Source organism: Crocodylus porosus, unplaced genomic scaffold (assembly GCF_001723895.1).
Source record: "Crocodylus porosus isolate Cpor-Errol unplaced genomic scaffold, CroPor_comp1, whole genome shotgun sequence".
Taxonomy (NCBI): domain Eukaryota; kingdom Metazoa; phylum Chordata; order Crocodylia; family Crocodylidae; genus Crocodylus; species Crocodylus porosus.
Genome location: NW_017728910.1, coordinates 12,119,520 through 12,134,619, shown reverse-complemented (window position 1 = coordinate 12,134,619; position 15,100 = coordinate 12,119,520). Strand labels below are relative to the sequence as shown.

At 42.5% G+C, this 15,100-nt stretch overlaps 1 protein-coding gene across 1 annotated transcript in view; it reads left to right on the top strand.

Annotated features, from left to right (window-relative positions):
* WDR49 (WD repeat domain 49) overlaps positions 1-15,100 on the top strand; it is a 70,194-nt gene that overhangs the window by 44,450 nt on the left and 10,644 nt on the right. The window contains exons 10-15 of the mRNA XM_019532686.1: positions 1,003-1,118; positions 6,664-6,794; positions 8,257-8,355; positions 12,749-12,904; positions 13,848-14,035; positions 14,431-14,628. Of these exons, the coding sequence (XP_019388231.1) occupies positions 1,003-1,118; positions 6,664-6,794; positions 8,257-8,355; positions 12,749-12,904; positions 13,848-14,035; positions 14,431-14,628 (888 nt within the window). The remainder of the gene's footprint in view (positions 1-1,002; positions 1,119-6,663; positions 6,795-8,256; positions 8,356-12,748; positions 12,905-13,847; positions 14,036-14,430; positions 14,629-15,100) is intronic.

Sequence of the window (15,100 nt, the reverse complement as noted above, 5' to 3'; positions counted from 1 at the left end):
TATGAGTACAAACACTTCATTCAGATCAGACTTCAGTCAAAGAACATACTGAAACAAAATTCAAAAATAGGGTGGAGGCAGATTCTTGAACTAGCATCATGTACCTTAGGATAAATTGGTTAAACAGGAAATTACTGTGTTTTTATGCTGTTAATAAACCCTGAAGATTAAGCTTTCTGTATCTTGTTCATACTAACAAATACATTCAATGCCTTCAAAACATATTCCTACTGCATGTAGGAAAAATATAGAATGCCAACACGTGAACTCAATATATGTTTTCTCAATGGCAAATCTACTTTGCAGAAATAACTCCTCTGTGTAGTACTTTGTAATATACAATAGATTATACCTGAAACGAGATGTTCCAGCACTTTTAATCTGTAGGAGCCAATGTGCTATAAATCAATACATGCTAGGATACCTAAAGTATACATTTTGGGATGTGCCAGTAGACAGATCTTATTGGCTTGTGTTTAGCATGACTAAAATGATGAAGCTGTCAATGAATTATGTATGAATAAAGAAGTGAACACATATGGTGTCTGTGTTAGAAATAGGACACAGGACTCAAATGTGACCTGGCATCTCTTCCCACCTCTGACACTGGGTTCTGTTCTTGAAATTCTTTTGGGCCTAGGGAAAGTCATTTAATCTGTGTCTTTGTTCCTCCAGCCTATAAAATGGGGTATATGCTTCTACTTCCTTTGTATGGTGTCTTGAGATTTATGGATGAGAAGTGCTATTTAAGAGCTGTGTGCCAGTATTATTTATTAATTTTATTATGCTGTGCAGGGGCCAGCCAGACCAGTTTTATGCCATTATAACTCCACTGTCTTCAGCATAGTTATCTCTGATTTACAGTGGAGAGGAAAAAAATTGGACTCCATAGGTTTATTTTTTTCATTGCTTTATTGATTCTGAAGTTACCAGAAGATTTTCTGCTTTGTCTCTGCTAAGAAATTATGGCTTACTCTTTTTTTTTTTTTTTTTGGATTGAAGATTTGGGATTTCAATGGACACTGTCACCACAAGCTCAGCATTGGAAAAGACCGAGCTGTTGATATCTCCCAGATCTTGGTACTAAAGGAGACAATATTAATTACAGGCTGGGACAGGTATTGTATATGTTATAATACAAACCAGGAAGAGATAAATTACTAAAATGTGCTGTTTGTCTCAGTTTCTGGAGATAAAATCCATCATGGTCTAATTTTCTCCAAACACAGTAACTCATTGACTGTGTGGCAATGCAGTTCAGAAAAATATTAAGAGCTAGCTGCACATCAGTTGGGGGAATATTACTTTAAAGCTGTAGCAGAGTTGGGGAGATTACTTGTGGTATGTCTTGCAAATATAGCACCAATACTGCAATAGTATTTCCACTGTGGATCCTGAATCTTTTGTTGAGGGTTCTGTTCACAGTGAGACAACTGCAAAATTTACTGCCTGTAGCATAGAATTGCCACAATATTGACTTTCCTTAGCTTTATAAAGCACCATTCCCTATGCTTTCTACTAGAAGAAAAAATCTGCTTCAGAAGTGGTAGAATTCCTGCAGGAATTTACAAGTTCATAAAAGAGCTTTTCTACACTAAGATGCTATGCAGGTGCTAGGAAAAAAAATACTGCAGGACATAATTTGAAAACATTCTGTCTATAAATTTGGAAATTCAGTGAATGCAGATGCTGCTGTACCTAAAAGGTAATTTACACAGCATTTGTACAGTGTAGTATTATGTTAATGGGTTGGGAATAGGATGGAATAAATTGCCTTTGTATCTTTTCATCCTCTTTGAAAATTTAAGAACCAGATTCTTTTTGTGTGTGTGTGTGACTTTTAAAAGCTATAAAACCAGGAAGAAAATCCCTACTAATGGCCATGAATACATGATATATATAAGCAGTATTCTAAAAAAGGAGAAGAAGTGCTTTTAAATATTAAGGCATATATATTCAAGGGCTGAGTCCAGAAATGCTTATCTATCTTATAAATATACCGTTGCTACTTGTGCATGCTTGCGAAGACAGTTATTGCTCATTAGTGACTCACATATCATCACTCTGAATTGCAGTGATGCTCAAGGTGAACAATAGAGTTAGATTGAAATTAAATACATCAATGATATTGCTTTGATTTTCCATTGGATTGAGCCACTGGGCCTGAAAAGGTTCATGAGTAAGAGTTGCATCTTTTTACCTGGCTGTTTGTGTCCCAAAGCTTGCAAAGAACTTTTCCCCAACTTTTTAGTTCGTGTAATAAAAGATATCAAATCCACCCAAAGAACCTTGCCTGCATATGTCCTTAAACCAATGTGGCTACAACCAACAACCCTGCAACATTTCCCTTAGCTTTTTCTTTGGAAAAGATGACCATCATTCTGGCAGCATCTGTTTGAGACTGCATGTTACTGTGCCCTTGCTTTGAGCTTCATCTGGACAACTGGATGCTTTTTGGATTGAGTTTCAGTTCATAGGAGTGTCCTATCCCTGAATTTTCTCCATCAACAGCCACTGATTCTAGTTCTTTTAAATAAATCAAGGTTTATTTGGCATGGGAAATAGAAAATCAATGTAAATACACTGGAGTGGAATAAAACATGTCTCTGCTGGATGCCATGCAAAATGTAGTCAAAATAAATCTTGTGCTTGCAATCTATAGATTAGACAGGATTACAAGACTTGTCTCTTAGAGAATGTGACATGGATTTCACTTAGAAGACTGTTGTTCTCATCACTTTCAGTTTAGGGTTTCTTTCTGTTCTCTTTCTGGAACTGATATTCAGGTTTCTGTTATTCCTTCTGCTTTTTTTCTGGCTTGCAGAGATAAACTAAATTGTATTATATCATCCAGAAACTATCATGCCACTTAGTATACCTCCACCCTGGCTAACATTATGGAATATAACTCCCTACTGTGATGGTTGGAGGTTAGAGTTTCATTACCTGTTCAGTTTGCCTCCTTTCCTTGATTCAGTCCATACTTTATCCTTCCTATCTGTTGCTGCAGCTGTGCTAACTCTTTGTCCAGCCCCTATGGCAGACCGTCACTGGCTGATGGATTGGTGGATGGAAGGGTCAACAGTAAATGTAGGGTTGTATCTTCCCAAGTGGAAAAGGATGTAATATAGATATTATACCGCTGTCCCACAAACTTAGTACAGCATCATCCAAAACTTATTACAAACATCATAATTAACTTAGTACAGCAGAAAAGGTCCTGGGGGTTACAATGGACAATAAACTGACTATGAGTCAACAGTGTGCCCTTGTTGCCAAGAAGGCTAATGGCATGCTGGGCTGCATTAATAGGAACATTGCCAGCAGGTCCAGGGAAGTGATTATTCCCCTCTCTTTGGCATTGGTGAGGCTACATTTGGAGTATGGTGTCCAGTTTTGGGTCCCCCATTACAGAAAGGATATTGGCAAATTGGAAAGAGTCCAGCAGATGGCAGTGAGAATGTTTAGGGGCCTGGGGAATGTGACATATGAGGCGAGGCTGAGGGAACCCGGCTTATTTAGTTCGGAGAAGAAAAGACTGAGGAGGGATTTAATAGCAGCCTTTAACTACCTGAAAGGTACAAAGAGTATGGCACTAGACCGTTCTCAGTGGTGGCAGATGTCAGAACAAGGAACAATGGTCTCAAGTTGCAGCAAGGGAAGCTTTCGTTAGGTATTAGGAAGAACTTTCTCATAAGAAGAGCAGTAAAGCACTGGAACAGGTTATCCAGAGATGTTGTGGAATATTCATCCTTAGAGGTTTTTAAGACCTGGCTAGACAAAGCCTTGGCTGGGGCAATATAATTGTGGATGGTCCTGTATTGAGCAGGAAGTTGGACTAGATAATCTCCTAAGGTCCCTTCTGACTCTAATTTTCTATGATTCTCTGATCATAGACTGACCTTTAGAAACAGACATCTGGCCCAGACAAAGTCTGATATCAGTAGAAGTATTTTTACACACAAAATCATAATACCAGTACAATTCTCTTTTATAAACATATCTAAGGGTAGAAACAGATGTTGCCTTTTCTCGCCTTTGGGCTGTCATCATTTGTTTTATGGCAGCACAAAGATGAAGCAAGCAGACATCTATGTCCTTTATCACACCACAAATACCCCAAATCTGTGGTGGTGGCAAAGGTAGTAATAAATTGTGCTGCTTTATTGTGGTGGACGTTTGCGTGCTGGCGGCAGGAGAGTGTGGGCAGCCAGAGTTGCCTGCGCTCTCCAACCACACTGGGTAAGTGATTCTGAAGCGTGGGGGACTAGATCCTGTTCACTGTGGAAGATATCCAGACAAGTGCCTGGAATGTGTGCTCAGCTTTCCCTCTTACACAGATGCATCCCAGGAAATCTTGGGGATGGCCTCAGTAAGTGGAGAAAGTAGGGGTTTCAGTAAGTGGAGCAAGTATTGGGAGACACATCTGGGATCTTCTGAAGCAGGAAATGCCCAGTGCCTCCACAACTGGTCCTGTTCCATGCTGACTTGTAGAGCCATGGATCTACTCAGGTCAGGTCCCAGAGAGAAGCCACGGGGTGCTGGGGCATGTTGCTTTAACCAGGGACTCAGACCTTCCCTGTTGGAAGAGAAACTCCATGGAGATCCCAGAGGCAGGTGTCTTTAAGCGGGAAAAGTTTGAGCTATTCCTGCTTGAAAGCCCAGACTTTCCCCACTTAGAGATGTGCCCCCAGGAGGTGTGAGGACCAGGGAATTCCCAGGACCCCATGCCTCCATACATGGGTGATTGGTGCCTCCTGAATCTGGGGGGGGCAACCGATCACTGAGCAGGGGAGGAGGGGTTCCCTGGTGGCCAATTGCTGGGGGAGGGGTCCCCCACTGGCCGGATTGCAGAGCCCAGAAAAGCTGCCAGTGAAACCAGAAGTGCCACTGGGGGACCGACTCTCCACCTCCTCTATCAGTATGCGACTCTGCCTTCCCCCCACATTGGTACACCACTGCAGGGGGGCATGTCAAGCATCTGCGGATGCTGCCAGTAGCATCAGTTGCAGGGACAGCCCTGTTAGGGGGCCACATGCTCCCCCTATGCATCACCAGTGCCTCCATACACTGCTTCACATACCACTCCATACCTATGCTTCACATGGGGACACAGGTCAGCACAGGGCATTGGAAATTCCCTGGCTTCCCTTCCACCCTGCCCCATGTCTCCTTGCTGGGACCTGCACTGGCCCATGGTTTGCACAGAGGAGCAGGGTTGTGAGGGAAACTGAGAATCCCCTGGCAAGGAGAACACATCACCCATTGTCTTGCATTGGGCCCCTCCCCAGTGTGGTACAAGTGACGACATGTGTTTTACTCAATAAAGCAGATCAGCTTGGGTGGGCCATTATCACCACAGCTGATCTGCTTTGATTTGGTGACAACTGCTTCTAGAGTGAGTGACATGATTTAGTTTAGGCTTCTTAGGGTGAAATTACACTTTACACTCAGACAATACTATGGGTACTAGTATACTAGTTCCTTCTTCCCACTCCCTCTCTCCTGACTGCCTTCCTGTTCCTGAGGCACTGTGCTGCTTCACTTCCCATCTGGACTACCGCACACTAAACATTAACTGGTAATGCATTACTGGTATAAATATACTTATTGTTTAAACATTTAAACATTTAACCTTTTACAATCCTATTCCAGACCTCTTCCCTACACCCAGAGCAAGGATAGAGCCCAGGTGTCCTGACTCCTAGCCATGCCTTTGCTCACCAACCCTCAAGTGGCAAGTCAGAGCTGTGTAGGCAAGAAACTATTAACTCGTAATGTAGGACTGCTCACCGCATGTTCTAACTTCAGCATTGCTGAATACTTCACAGGTTTAGTGTGGTCTAAGTGTAATGTGCAACTTCAGTGTTACACTTAGTTATATAACAGTTCTTATTTTAAAGCTAAGCGGTATGAAGAGTGCCTACTCTGTCATAGAGAAGGAGACACGAGTGCTGAGTTTGGTATTAATTACTGAACAGCAGGAAGTAACTTGGTCATAAAGACTGGTGATCACAATAAACTTTCCACAAACTGAAACACAAAAGTATTGCATTATTGCCACTTCCTACATCATCTTTCACCAAATGGAATGGACTAAGAATCTTCCATTAACCTCAAGGGAAGTAGCACTGGTTCTTTTAATTGTATGCGTGGACATCAGTTTTGTTTAGGTTTGATGGGCCATGAACTGGAAGGTCCTGAAGTGATATTCTTTTTGTGACAGATTTTAGTGGAGGCTCAGAGAGATTGTTTGAGAGAAGATCCAGTGTTTCTTAGTGTTTGAGTTTTGGAAGATTAAAGCCTTCAACTTTCTTCTTCTTTTTCCTTATTTCTTAGAATCAGCAAAAGCTTCCATGTCCTATCTGTGGTAGAGCATCACACTGCAGGAAACAGGGTGTGATAATAGGGGCAAGCTCTTCATTCTGTTTTGGCAATATGGTAGAAGAATAGCTGAAGTTCTTTTCCTTAGATGATTTTTTTTCTATAGAAATCATTTCGGCAGAAGAGAAAAGAAAAGGGATGGACATGGAGGAAATTGTCCTTGAGATTTTTACCAGTGCTAAAAACCTTGTTGAGGTAGTCAAATATGGCTACATTCAGAAAAAAAGAAAAGATTCACTTATTCCCTTTTTAAAAAAATTTGTGTATGTCTTCTATTAGGATAATTACTGTCTTCCGACTGAGTAACATGACGCAATTTCTTGTTCAGCCTGCAGAGTGGAAAGGAGGGGTACAGCATCAGGATGACATCCTATGCGCTGCATTTTCACCACCACATACTCTAGTTACAGGTAGCAGAAAGTTTATTGACTAATATATCTTTCGGAAATCAGGACGTGGGCAATCATTATTACGCCAGGCTGCTTCTATTACTGTGTGCGTTGGCTTAGCTACTAATGTGCCACTGGCTGTGGTGTACTACCTATGAAATGGGACCAAATTAGAACTTGTTAAGAAGAAAGGGGGAAAAAGTGCCAGGACTGAATCTTGGAATGTTATCAGCTTGATTTTCCTCATTTATGCCGTTGTATTTCAATGGATTTCAGCAGAATTATACCTCCACTTGCACAGGAGTGAATGAGGGTCAGGTTATTTGCATCTTTTCTTATCAGAGTGACAATGAACAGCCTTGTGGTTGTGTGTGCAAGATGTCTAGGTTAGACTGGGTTGGAAAACTCCTCCCTGTCAGATCTTATGAAATTTCAGCTCCTAATGACTGACGTAGCAGGAGACCGTTTCCCAAGTTTTGGGCATTTTAGATCTTAAGCTGTACCCAGGCTTTCACTTGACTTTGACCCAGGACCTCAACCCAGCACTACACCAAATCTGAAACAGTTCTTCCCTGGTCCATCTTCAGTTAATGGATAAAGGTTATGAAGTAAGCTAGGGTCATGCAAGTAAACTTTTAATGCTATCTAAGAGAAAACCCAGACAACTACTCAGAAGACAAAGGAATAGGTTCATTGTCACAGAAAACATATGGGTAAAAAGGAAAGCTTTTTCTTTAAAAGGAGTAATATTATAGATGAGTGGGGGGGGGGGGGCGGTTGCCATACAGTTTTATTCTTTTACTAGGGAAGGGAGTTTAAAACTATGCTTGGACTATCGCTGATTTTAAGGAGCCCTCTCCAATCTCACTAACCTGGCTGATCTTGCAGACACTGATTTCATGCCAACATACCTTCATGATTGCTACAGAACGACACTAGTGGAAGCAAGTGAAAACATAGACCCAATATTTAGTTTAACAAACCAGACCAGATCTGTTGCCATCAACCTTGTTCAGACCTGTAGATTGGGGATGGATTTAAGTCATGCCTTGCTGAAGCTACATGATTGCCCAAACTATAGCCTTCCAATTGTCATTTTTGGTTCTTGTGTCCAAGGGTGGCCTTGGTTGAGGTCTCACTTTTTGGGGTTTTTTTTGAACAGGTAGCACCTGAAAGCAGTCTTTAGGGGACTTACTTGCCTATTGTCTATGTGCTCAGATCCCTTAGACTGCTTGAAAATCTCAGTGAACTTCTCTGCGGTTTACTTTTAATATAAAACTAGAGTAACAATGCCTTTCCAGTGACTTTTTTGGGAGATCCTTGTTTGACATGTGATAGGCACATGAGAATACAAGCCCAGCTAATCCTTTTAATGTGAACTATCATGTAAAGCATGAAAATATTGCTGTGTTGGCAATCAAATAATTCTCATGCCTGAAGGATCAAGAGGCTAGAGGCTTTAACGCTGCGTTGTCTAATACAGGGAGCTTTGGTGGCGAAATTGTCATATGGGATAACAGCACGGAAAGTGTCTACCTTAAGCTTCACCTTGATCTGCAGAAGTCTCTGAAATCAAAATCAGGTGAGTGAGTAGCTTATTCAAGCTACAGTGCTTTCAGGCTCTAGATGAAACACATTAGCTCTGTTTGCTTCTGCATATAATATTCAACATACCACTAAATTACTGATAATTGAGTGCAGACTAAGGGGATTATTTACACCTTTGTCTTGTCAGAGTGACAAAAAGCAGCCTTGAGGCTGTGCTTGCTTTATTCGCTTCAGCTTATTCTCTGTAGCTCTCAAGGCTATTGCTTCTGTTTATTGTCACAGATCTACATCAGCATTTTTATATTATTACTTCCAGCAGAGAGCATTCCTTTAATTTTTGCCTTGTTTAGTGCTGGACTATAAATAATACTAAGTATTCATGGAAGTGAGTCCTGCTGAGCCTACCCTTGAGGCTGCTTAGAACTAGAACATTTCATTGGGCTGATACTCTGCACAGACTAATGGTATAATGTATATTAAGCACCATGCCAGTTGGAAATCTATAATTATTCTCCACTCTAAAGCTGTAGACTGCATTAGACAAGAAATACTGGAGTGGATTGCACGGTAGCTTAGCAGGAAGCATGCCTCTGAATTGAAAGCATTTGCCAAGTAATTTTCTTTAAATTTCTTCCATGATCAGTGTAGTGGGGAAATAAATATTGATATATATTTACAGTTCTTGAAAATCAGTTGTCTCACTTGCACAGACAGTATTCATCAGGGGTATCTGAAATGAATTAGAGATCTACTCTGTATGTCAGCTACAATTTATATGTGGGAGACCATTGCTTTGTAGGAACAAGACATTTCAGAGTAAGAATGCTTAATACACTGTGAGTAGAACAGGGGTGTCAAAGGAACAACAAGAGCTTCCCGAACATTTAGGGGCCTATGCTGCAGAGGGGCAGATTTTAAGTTGTTAAAAATTGGTGCAGCTCTACTGGAATCATTAGAAGAGTACTGCCTTTAACCCTCTGAGGATCTGGTTCGGAGACTGCAGATCATGCTAAAGCTCAGCAATCTAACTGTTGGCAAGAGAAAACAAGGTAGTAAATGTATTTTGTGTTCATTAAAGACTGGAAACCTTATAGAGCCAGCTTCTGCTACCTTTTCTGTTGAGTAGTACAGGTCATGGACTGACAAACAACATCTCCTAGGAAAGTCCCATTTGAAAAGCAAGGTGAAAAAGCAAATTGTGACCTTGTAATTTGCCCTGAGATGGGAAATTCTACCTCAGTTCTATTCTAGAGTAATATCTTCTAAGTTTAAGGCACCCCACCCCCAGCCCAGCAGGTCAGTCCATGGGGGAGGGAATGGGCAGGGCCATATTGAGACCCCTACAGTGAGGGACAGAGTGCTGCAGAGGCAGGAGCAGGGGTAAGGGCAGTGAGGCCCTGGCTGGGTGGGTGGGTGGTGGGAGCCCAGGCAGCTTGTCTAGAGGCCCAAGGGAGGGGGCTCCCACCACTGTGTACACCCTGGCAGAGGCCCCCAGTGGCACATACCCTCTATCTGTGCACAGTGGAGGCAGCTGCTGTTGCAGGCTGGGCTTTGCACCCTGAGCCCTGCTGCAGCCTGCCTGGGAGCAGCCCGATACCATATGCACCCCACCACTGGGCAGGCAGGGGACAAGGCTCAGTGCAGCAACTGAATGTATGTGGTGTGGGACTGCTCCTGAGCCAGCTGCAGTGGGGCTTGGAGTGCAAAGCCTAGCCGTCAGTGACAGCTGCTTCCACCATGCACAGATGGGGGACACGTCAAGCCAGACAGTGCAGGGAGCTACAGCAGCTGTGAGAGGAGGAGTGGGGCTGGAGCAGGGGCAGGCTCTGCAAGGGTGGGGTGTGGGACAGAACAATGAGTGCCTCATCTGGGGGGTGCAGGGAGGGTGGGGCACAGAGCCCAGGAGGGCACGGGTGGCTCCAGGCTGCACTTGGGCCATGTGGTTACAGTGCTGGGAGTGGTGCTACAAGGGTGGGGCTGCAGGCACCTGAAAATTCTCCATGGTCCCCCATAGCCCCTCCTTCGAATGCCACTGCCACCCAGCCTGAACGCAGCACAGCCCAGACCCCTGCCATGAAGAGCAAGGCACTGCCTTCCCCCATACCCCATAAGTGAATTTTTGGATGCCTGCAGCTGCCCCCTGCCCCTTCCCAGCCCTGCTCCCAGCACTGTTACCGCTTGGCCCCAGCTTGTAGCAACAGCCTGCCCAGCTGGTGTGCAAGTCCAAGGGTACATACTTCCCATGCCCTCCCGGGTTGCATACCCCATCTCCCTGCACTCCCTGGATGAGCTGCTCACAGTCCCCTGTCCCGGCTGTGAAGGGCCTGCCCGTACGCCAGCCCCACTCCCTCCCTCACTGTTGTTGCGGGGGGAGATCCCTCACCCCAGTGGTGAGGTAGGAATTGGAGCTAGGGCTGGGGCCTTGATCTGTCCCCCCTCACTCAGCCCCTTCCCCCATAGATTTACCTGCTGGGGGGGCATGCCCCCTTATAAATTTTTTTCTTTTATCTCAATCTGCTCCCCTCTTTCCCTCCCCACAGACTTACTTACTGGGCAGGAAGTGGTGGGTGGTGAACAGTAGATTTTGGGTTGCCTTTAAATGCCAAAGGTGATCTACTTTGAAAGGATGGAGACCACTACTTCAGGTCTTTTCCTTAAGGCTTGTCATCTGACTACTCTGTGTGTTGTCCTGTAGGGTCAGGCCAATTCTCAGGATCTCAAAATTGCACTGTTAGATGGGAGGGTGTGACACAATTGCACTATACACACGCAAAAATCAGTTAGGCACATACACACGCACACGGTGCACACATGCACATACTAGGTGCACATGCACACCTATAACCAATTCAAGCACATACACACAGGTATATTCCTAACTTGGGTGGTGTGGTATGTGTGTGCTTGGGGTACTTAGGATACCTAGGGTGCTTGGTGACTATGGGAGGGGGAGTCAAGGGTCAAAGATTTCTGTAAGGAGGGGAAGGAGGGAGATGGAAGTGGGCGTTAAGATAAGAGAGGGAAAATAAGACAGTGAAAGTTGTTGGAGCTAGGATTAGAACCAGCAGACTGGAAGGGGAGCTTGGGTTACTTAAGGAGAGGTGGCCCCCAGGGTTACTCAAGGTCAATGTACGCTGGGGTTACTTGAGAATGGAGATATTTAAGGTTAAAGTGGCCCCTGGGATTACTTAAGGTCACTGTGCCCCAGGGTTACTTGGGAGGCAAGTCCAAGGTTTGGTGAGCAGATAGCTGGGAGGCACAGAGAAGGAGCCAAGATATCTCACACACACACACGAACAGAGGGGCAGAAAACAGAGAATGGAGTAGGGCTGGGAGGTCAGTAAGACAAAACTCAACTCAGGGTTTCAAAATAACAGGTTTATTAAACAGACAACCTGCTACACAGCCCTATGAAGTTATTGGTTCCTACACACAAGCACTAGCATACACACCCACATAATTATAGTGGGGGAGAAAAAGGCTTGATGGAGGGACTGAAGTTAAAGTATGTAGGGACAAAGTCCGGGTCCTTTGCTTGGGGAAGGAAGGTGGGTGATAGCTACCTATCCTGGGCTCTGAGTTGATCCTTGATGGCCAGTTTGGGTCTTCTCCTGCGTGGATAAGGTGGTGTGGCATAGTGTAGGTCGTTGAGCTGATGGTCCAGTCGTTGAGTTCATTATTCAGAAGAGAGGCCTGCTACCATTGTATCTCAAGCACCATCATTCATCCCCATTCATTCAGGAACCAATTTACACGAGACTGGTTAGGTATGAGTTGTAGGTTATGCCTGGGCAGAGGACACAAGATGGAGGCTTGACATACAAAATGGAAACTTGCCATTACTTTACAGACACAGGCCTAAACCATACAGTATTAATATGCAATGATAAAAATCAATGCAAAAATGATAGGAATACAATATAATACAATATAAACCAGTAAAAATCAATACAAACATAACAGAACACTATTTACAATATAAAAAGGAGCTTACTACAATAATAGCATACAAAAGCTTATCTTAGTTTACCGAGTACTACTTGTAATCACTTATAAGGGACACAGAGGGCAGAGAGAAAGTCAGAAATGGTTAGGGGAAGGGGAGGGAGTGTATTTTTAAACTAAAAAAAAGAGAAAAACTGGGGGTTTTGCTACACGTGTAGCCATGATCTAACTCCATGAATAGCTTTCTCTGCGGTTCAAATTGCAAGGTAAGATGCAGTTTACAATAAGTAAGGCTGGCAGAAATAGGCTTCTTTTGATAGTGTATTAATGGCTTGAACGTCATCTTCAAAAGTTTAACTTGACATTTACAAAGTGATAGATAATGAAAGCATTAAAAATTTTAGTTTTCAAGTGTTTTGTGAGATGTCTGTTTACACAAATAAGTTCTTTTGAATCGCTGTGAGAGGGATTTTCTCTTATAGATACTCAGTACCTACAACAGCAACTTAGTTCACAAAGAACATCCTCCAAAAGATGTACAATATCTGCAGGTGACTTTTATGACCCTGATGCTGAGTGCAACAATGCTATTACTAGGCTTTTCTTCCTAGAAGACAGAAAGAATATTTCAGTGACAGGTACCGTAAAGTATTTTATATATGGCAGAACTTGGTTCAATTTGCTTTGCCTACAATACATAAGAATATTTGAAAAAAAACTCTTATTATTAAAGGAAGCTGTTAAATCAATAATCACATATTATTTAAATTTTGTTCTAAATCAACTGGTTGAATTCAAGATCTTACAGTATTTCTCCTAGATTGAGTTAGAATATTTTTCAAACAACAACAAAATATTACTTTTGGTTTGGATCCATCCTTGATTTTGCCTGAATTGATTGAACCATAACTAATATTGACAGTGAATTTAAATGATTTGACTGAACAAGTCTGTAATTGAAGCCTAGCCACTTTCAGGTAGGCAAACTGTTCATTGATTTATACCCCATGCAATTCCAGTGAAGTCAATGAGGTTGCACCGGACGTAAGTCATGGCAGGATTTGGTTTAGTGCTAGTTTATGCAGTTGCTCTCTGTCTTGGAGAATGTAAAATATAACCTCTGCTGCTTTGACCATCATTTTCTAAATCTACACTGGGTATCTGCAAAGCAAACTGGAAAGTGTCTGCAATTTTTTTTTTATGATTTAGGAAATCTGCTTTTGAAAAGATTATTTCAGGGCCTTTTCTACATCTATTAAGTATATTAGGATTGGCTAGGGTTACTTAAATAGCCACAAAGCAAACTGTTTACATAAAGATTTACTTTATTCATGAATAGAAAATACAGGTTAAAAAAAAGGTCCCCAAAGCACAATTTTTAGTACAAGATTTTTTTTTTTTTGCATTGCTATGGGAATGTCAGGTTTCAAATAACTATTGACTAATACATATTGCATGTAACTGGAGATTATTTGCCAAGCCACCTTGTGCAATATTAAAATGATGGGTTTGTGCATAGCAGAAATCTGCTCATAAAGAAGGTGTGTTCTCTGCTTATTCCGCTACATTTCTATATTTTAGGTGGTGCCAACTTGGTGTCATGTGGAGGTGCTGGCTATGTTAGGTTTTGGAGTACTGTGAAGAACAAGCTCATAGCAGAGTTTGAAGCTCATGGTGGAGCTGGATCTATAATCATGACCATTGATAAAATGAGTCACTACCTCATAACAGGGGACCTGATTGGATGTGTGAAAATATGGAATATACAGGTACAAAGAGAGTATGTGATTCTTTCTTTGAGTTTGTCCTGTTGCCAGTTTGGTTCAGTAAATGAAGATCAATTGGGTTGTGCCTCTTTTCTGGAAAAGGATAAAGGTGGGATAAAATTGAAGTCTGAAGAATCTTGATTGACTCGAGAGGAACCTGGACCATACTCCTAATAAAAAGCCTTTCTATCAGATGTCCCTCTTTTTCTTCAAAGCCCACACAAAAGAATCAATGGGAAGGAAACCCTGTGCTGACTTACTCCATTATTTCTTCTGCAAGGGAATTGTCTCTGCCACACACAGCATGTCAATAGTTCTGTCTAATAATTCTGCTTTTTAAAAATATATATATGCCCCCAAACCTCTACATAAGAATACTGACATTTCTTTTTCACCAGGACTACTGTCTTAGTCCCAGCGAGAGCAAGGTAACAGAGTCACCTCTCCTGGTCAGGTCATTTCAGCCGCACAACGACCGTGTTACCTACCTGGAGACCTGCGAGCGAAATGGTTGTCTGCTCATCCTCACTTCCTCTGCAGACTGCAGCGTTGCTCTTAGCGATCTCTCTGGTACAACAATTGGAATATTTGGGCAGGTATTCATACCTCTTAGCAACAATTACGCTTAGGGTAGGTTGCTTGATATCCAGGGAGATTTCTTAATGAACTGCTTCATTTCTGGGCTTTTAGGGCAGCTTCTGTACTGTCAGAGCAATCTGCTGAAGAGCTTGCTTTTTCTTTGAATTGTTCTTGCCTTTTCTGTACAGACCAGAAATATTGCAAATTACTCATTTACCTAGATTTTGGTGCTTCTGCTTCAATTCTTGGTGGGGAATATGAGGTGGAACCAAAAAATACAAGTATGGTTTCAGTTCCAGGTAAGTTTTGAGTAGAGAGTTGGGTCGCTCCTTTTTTTTTTTTTGTAATTCTTCACTTCCACTCTTGAAGCCTTGCTCAACCCCAGTAAATCACAGCTGTATCATGATGAGGTGTGTGAAGAAGTATAGCTGGAGTGTTATAGAAATCACAGTCAATCTAATAATAAAATGCAGACAGCTTTAAATCATG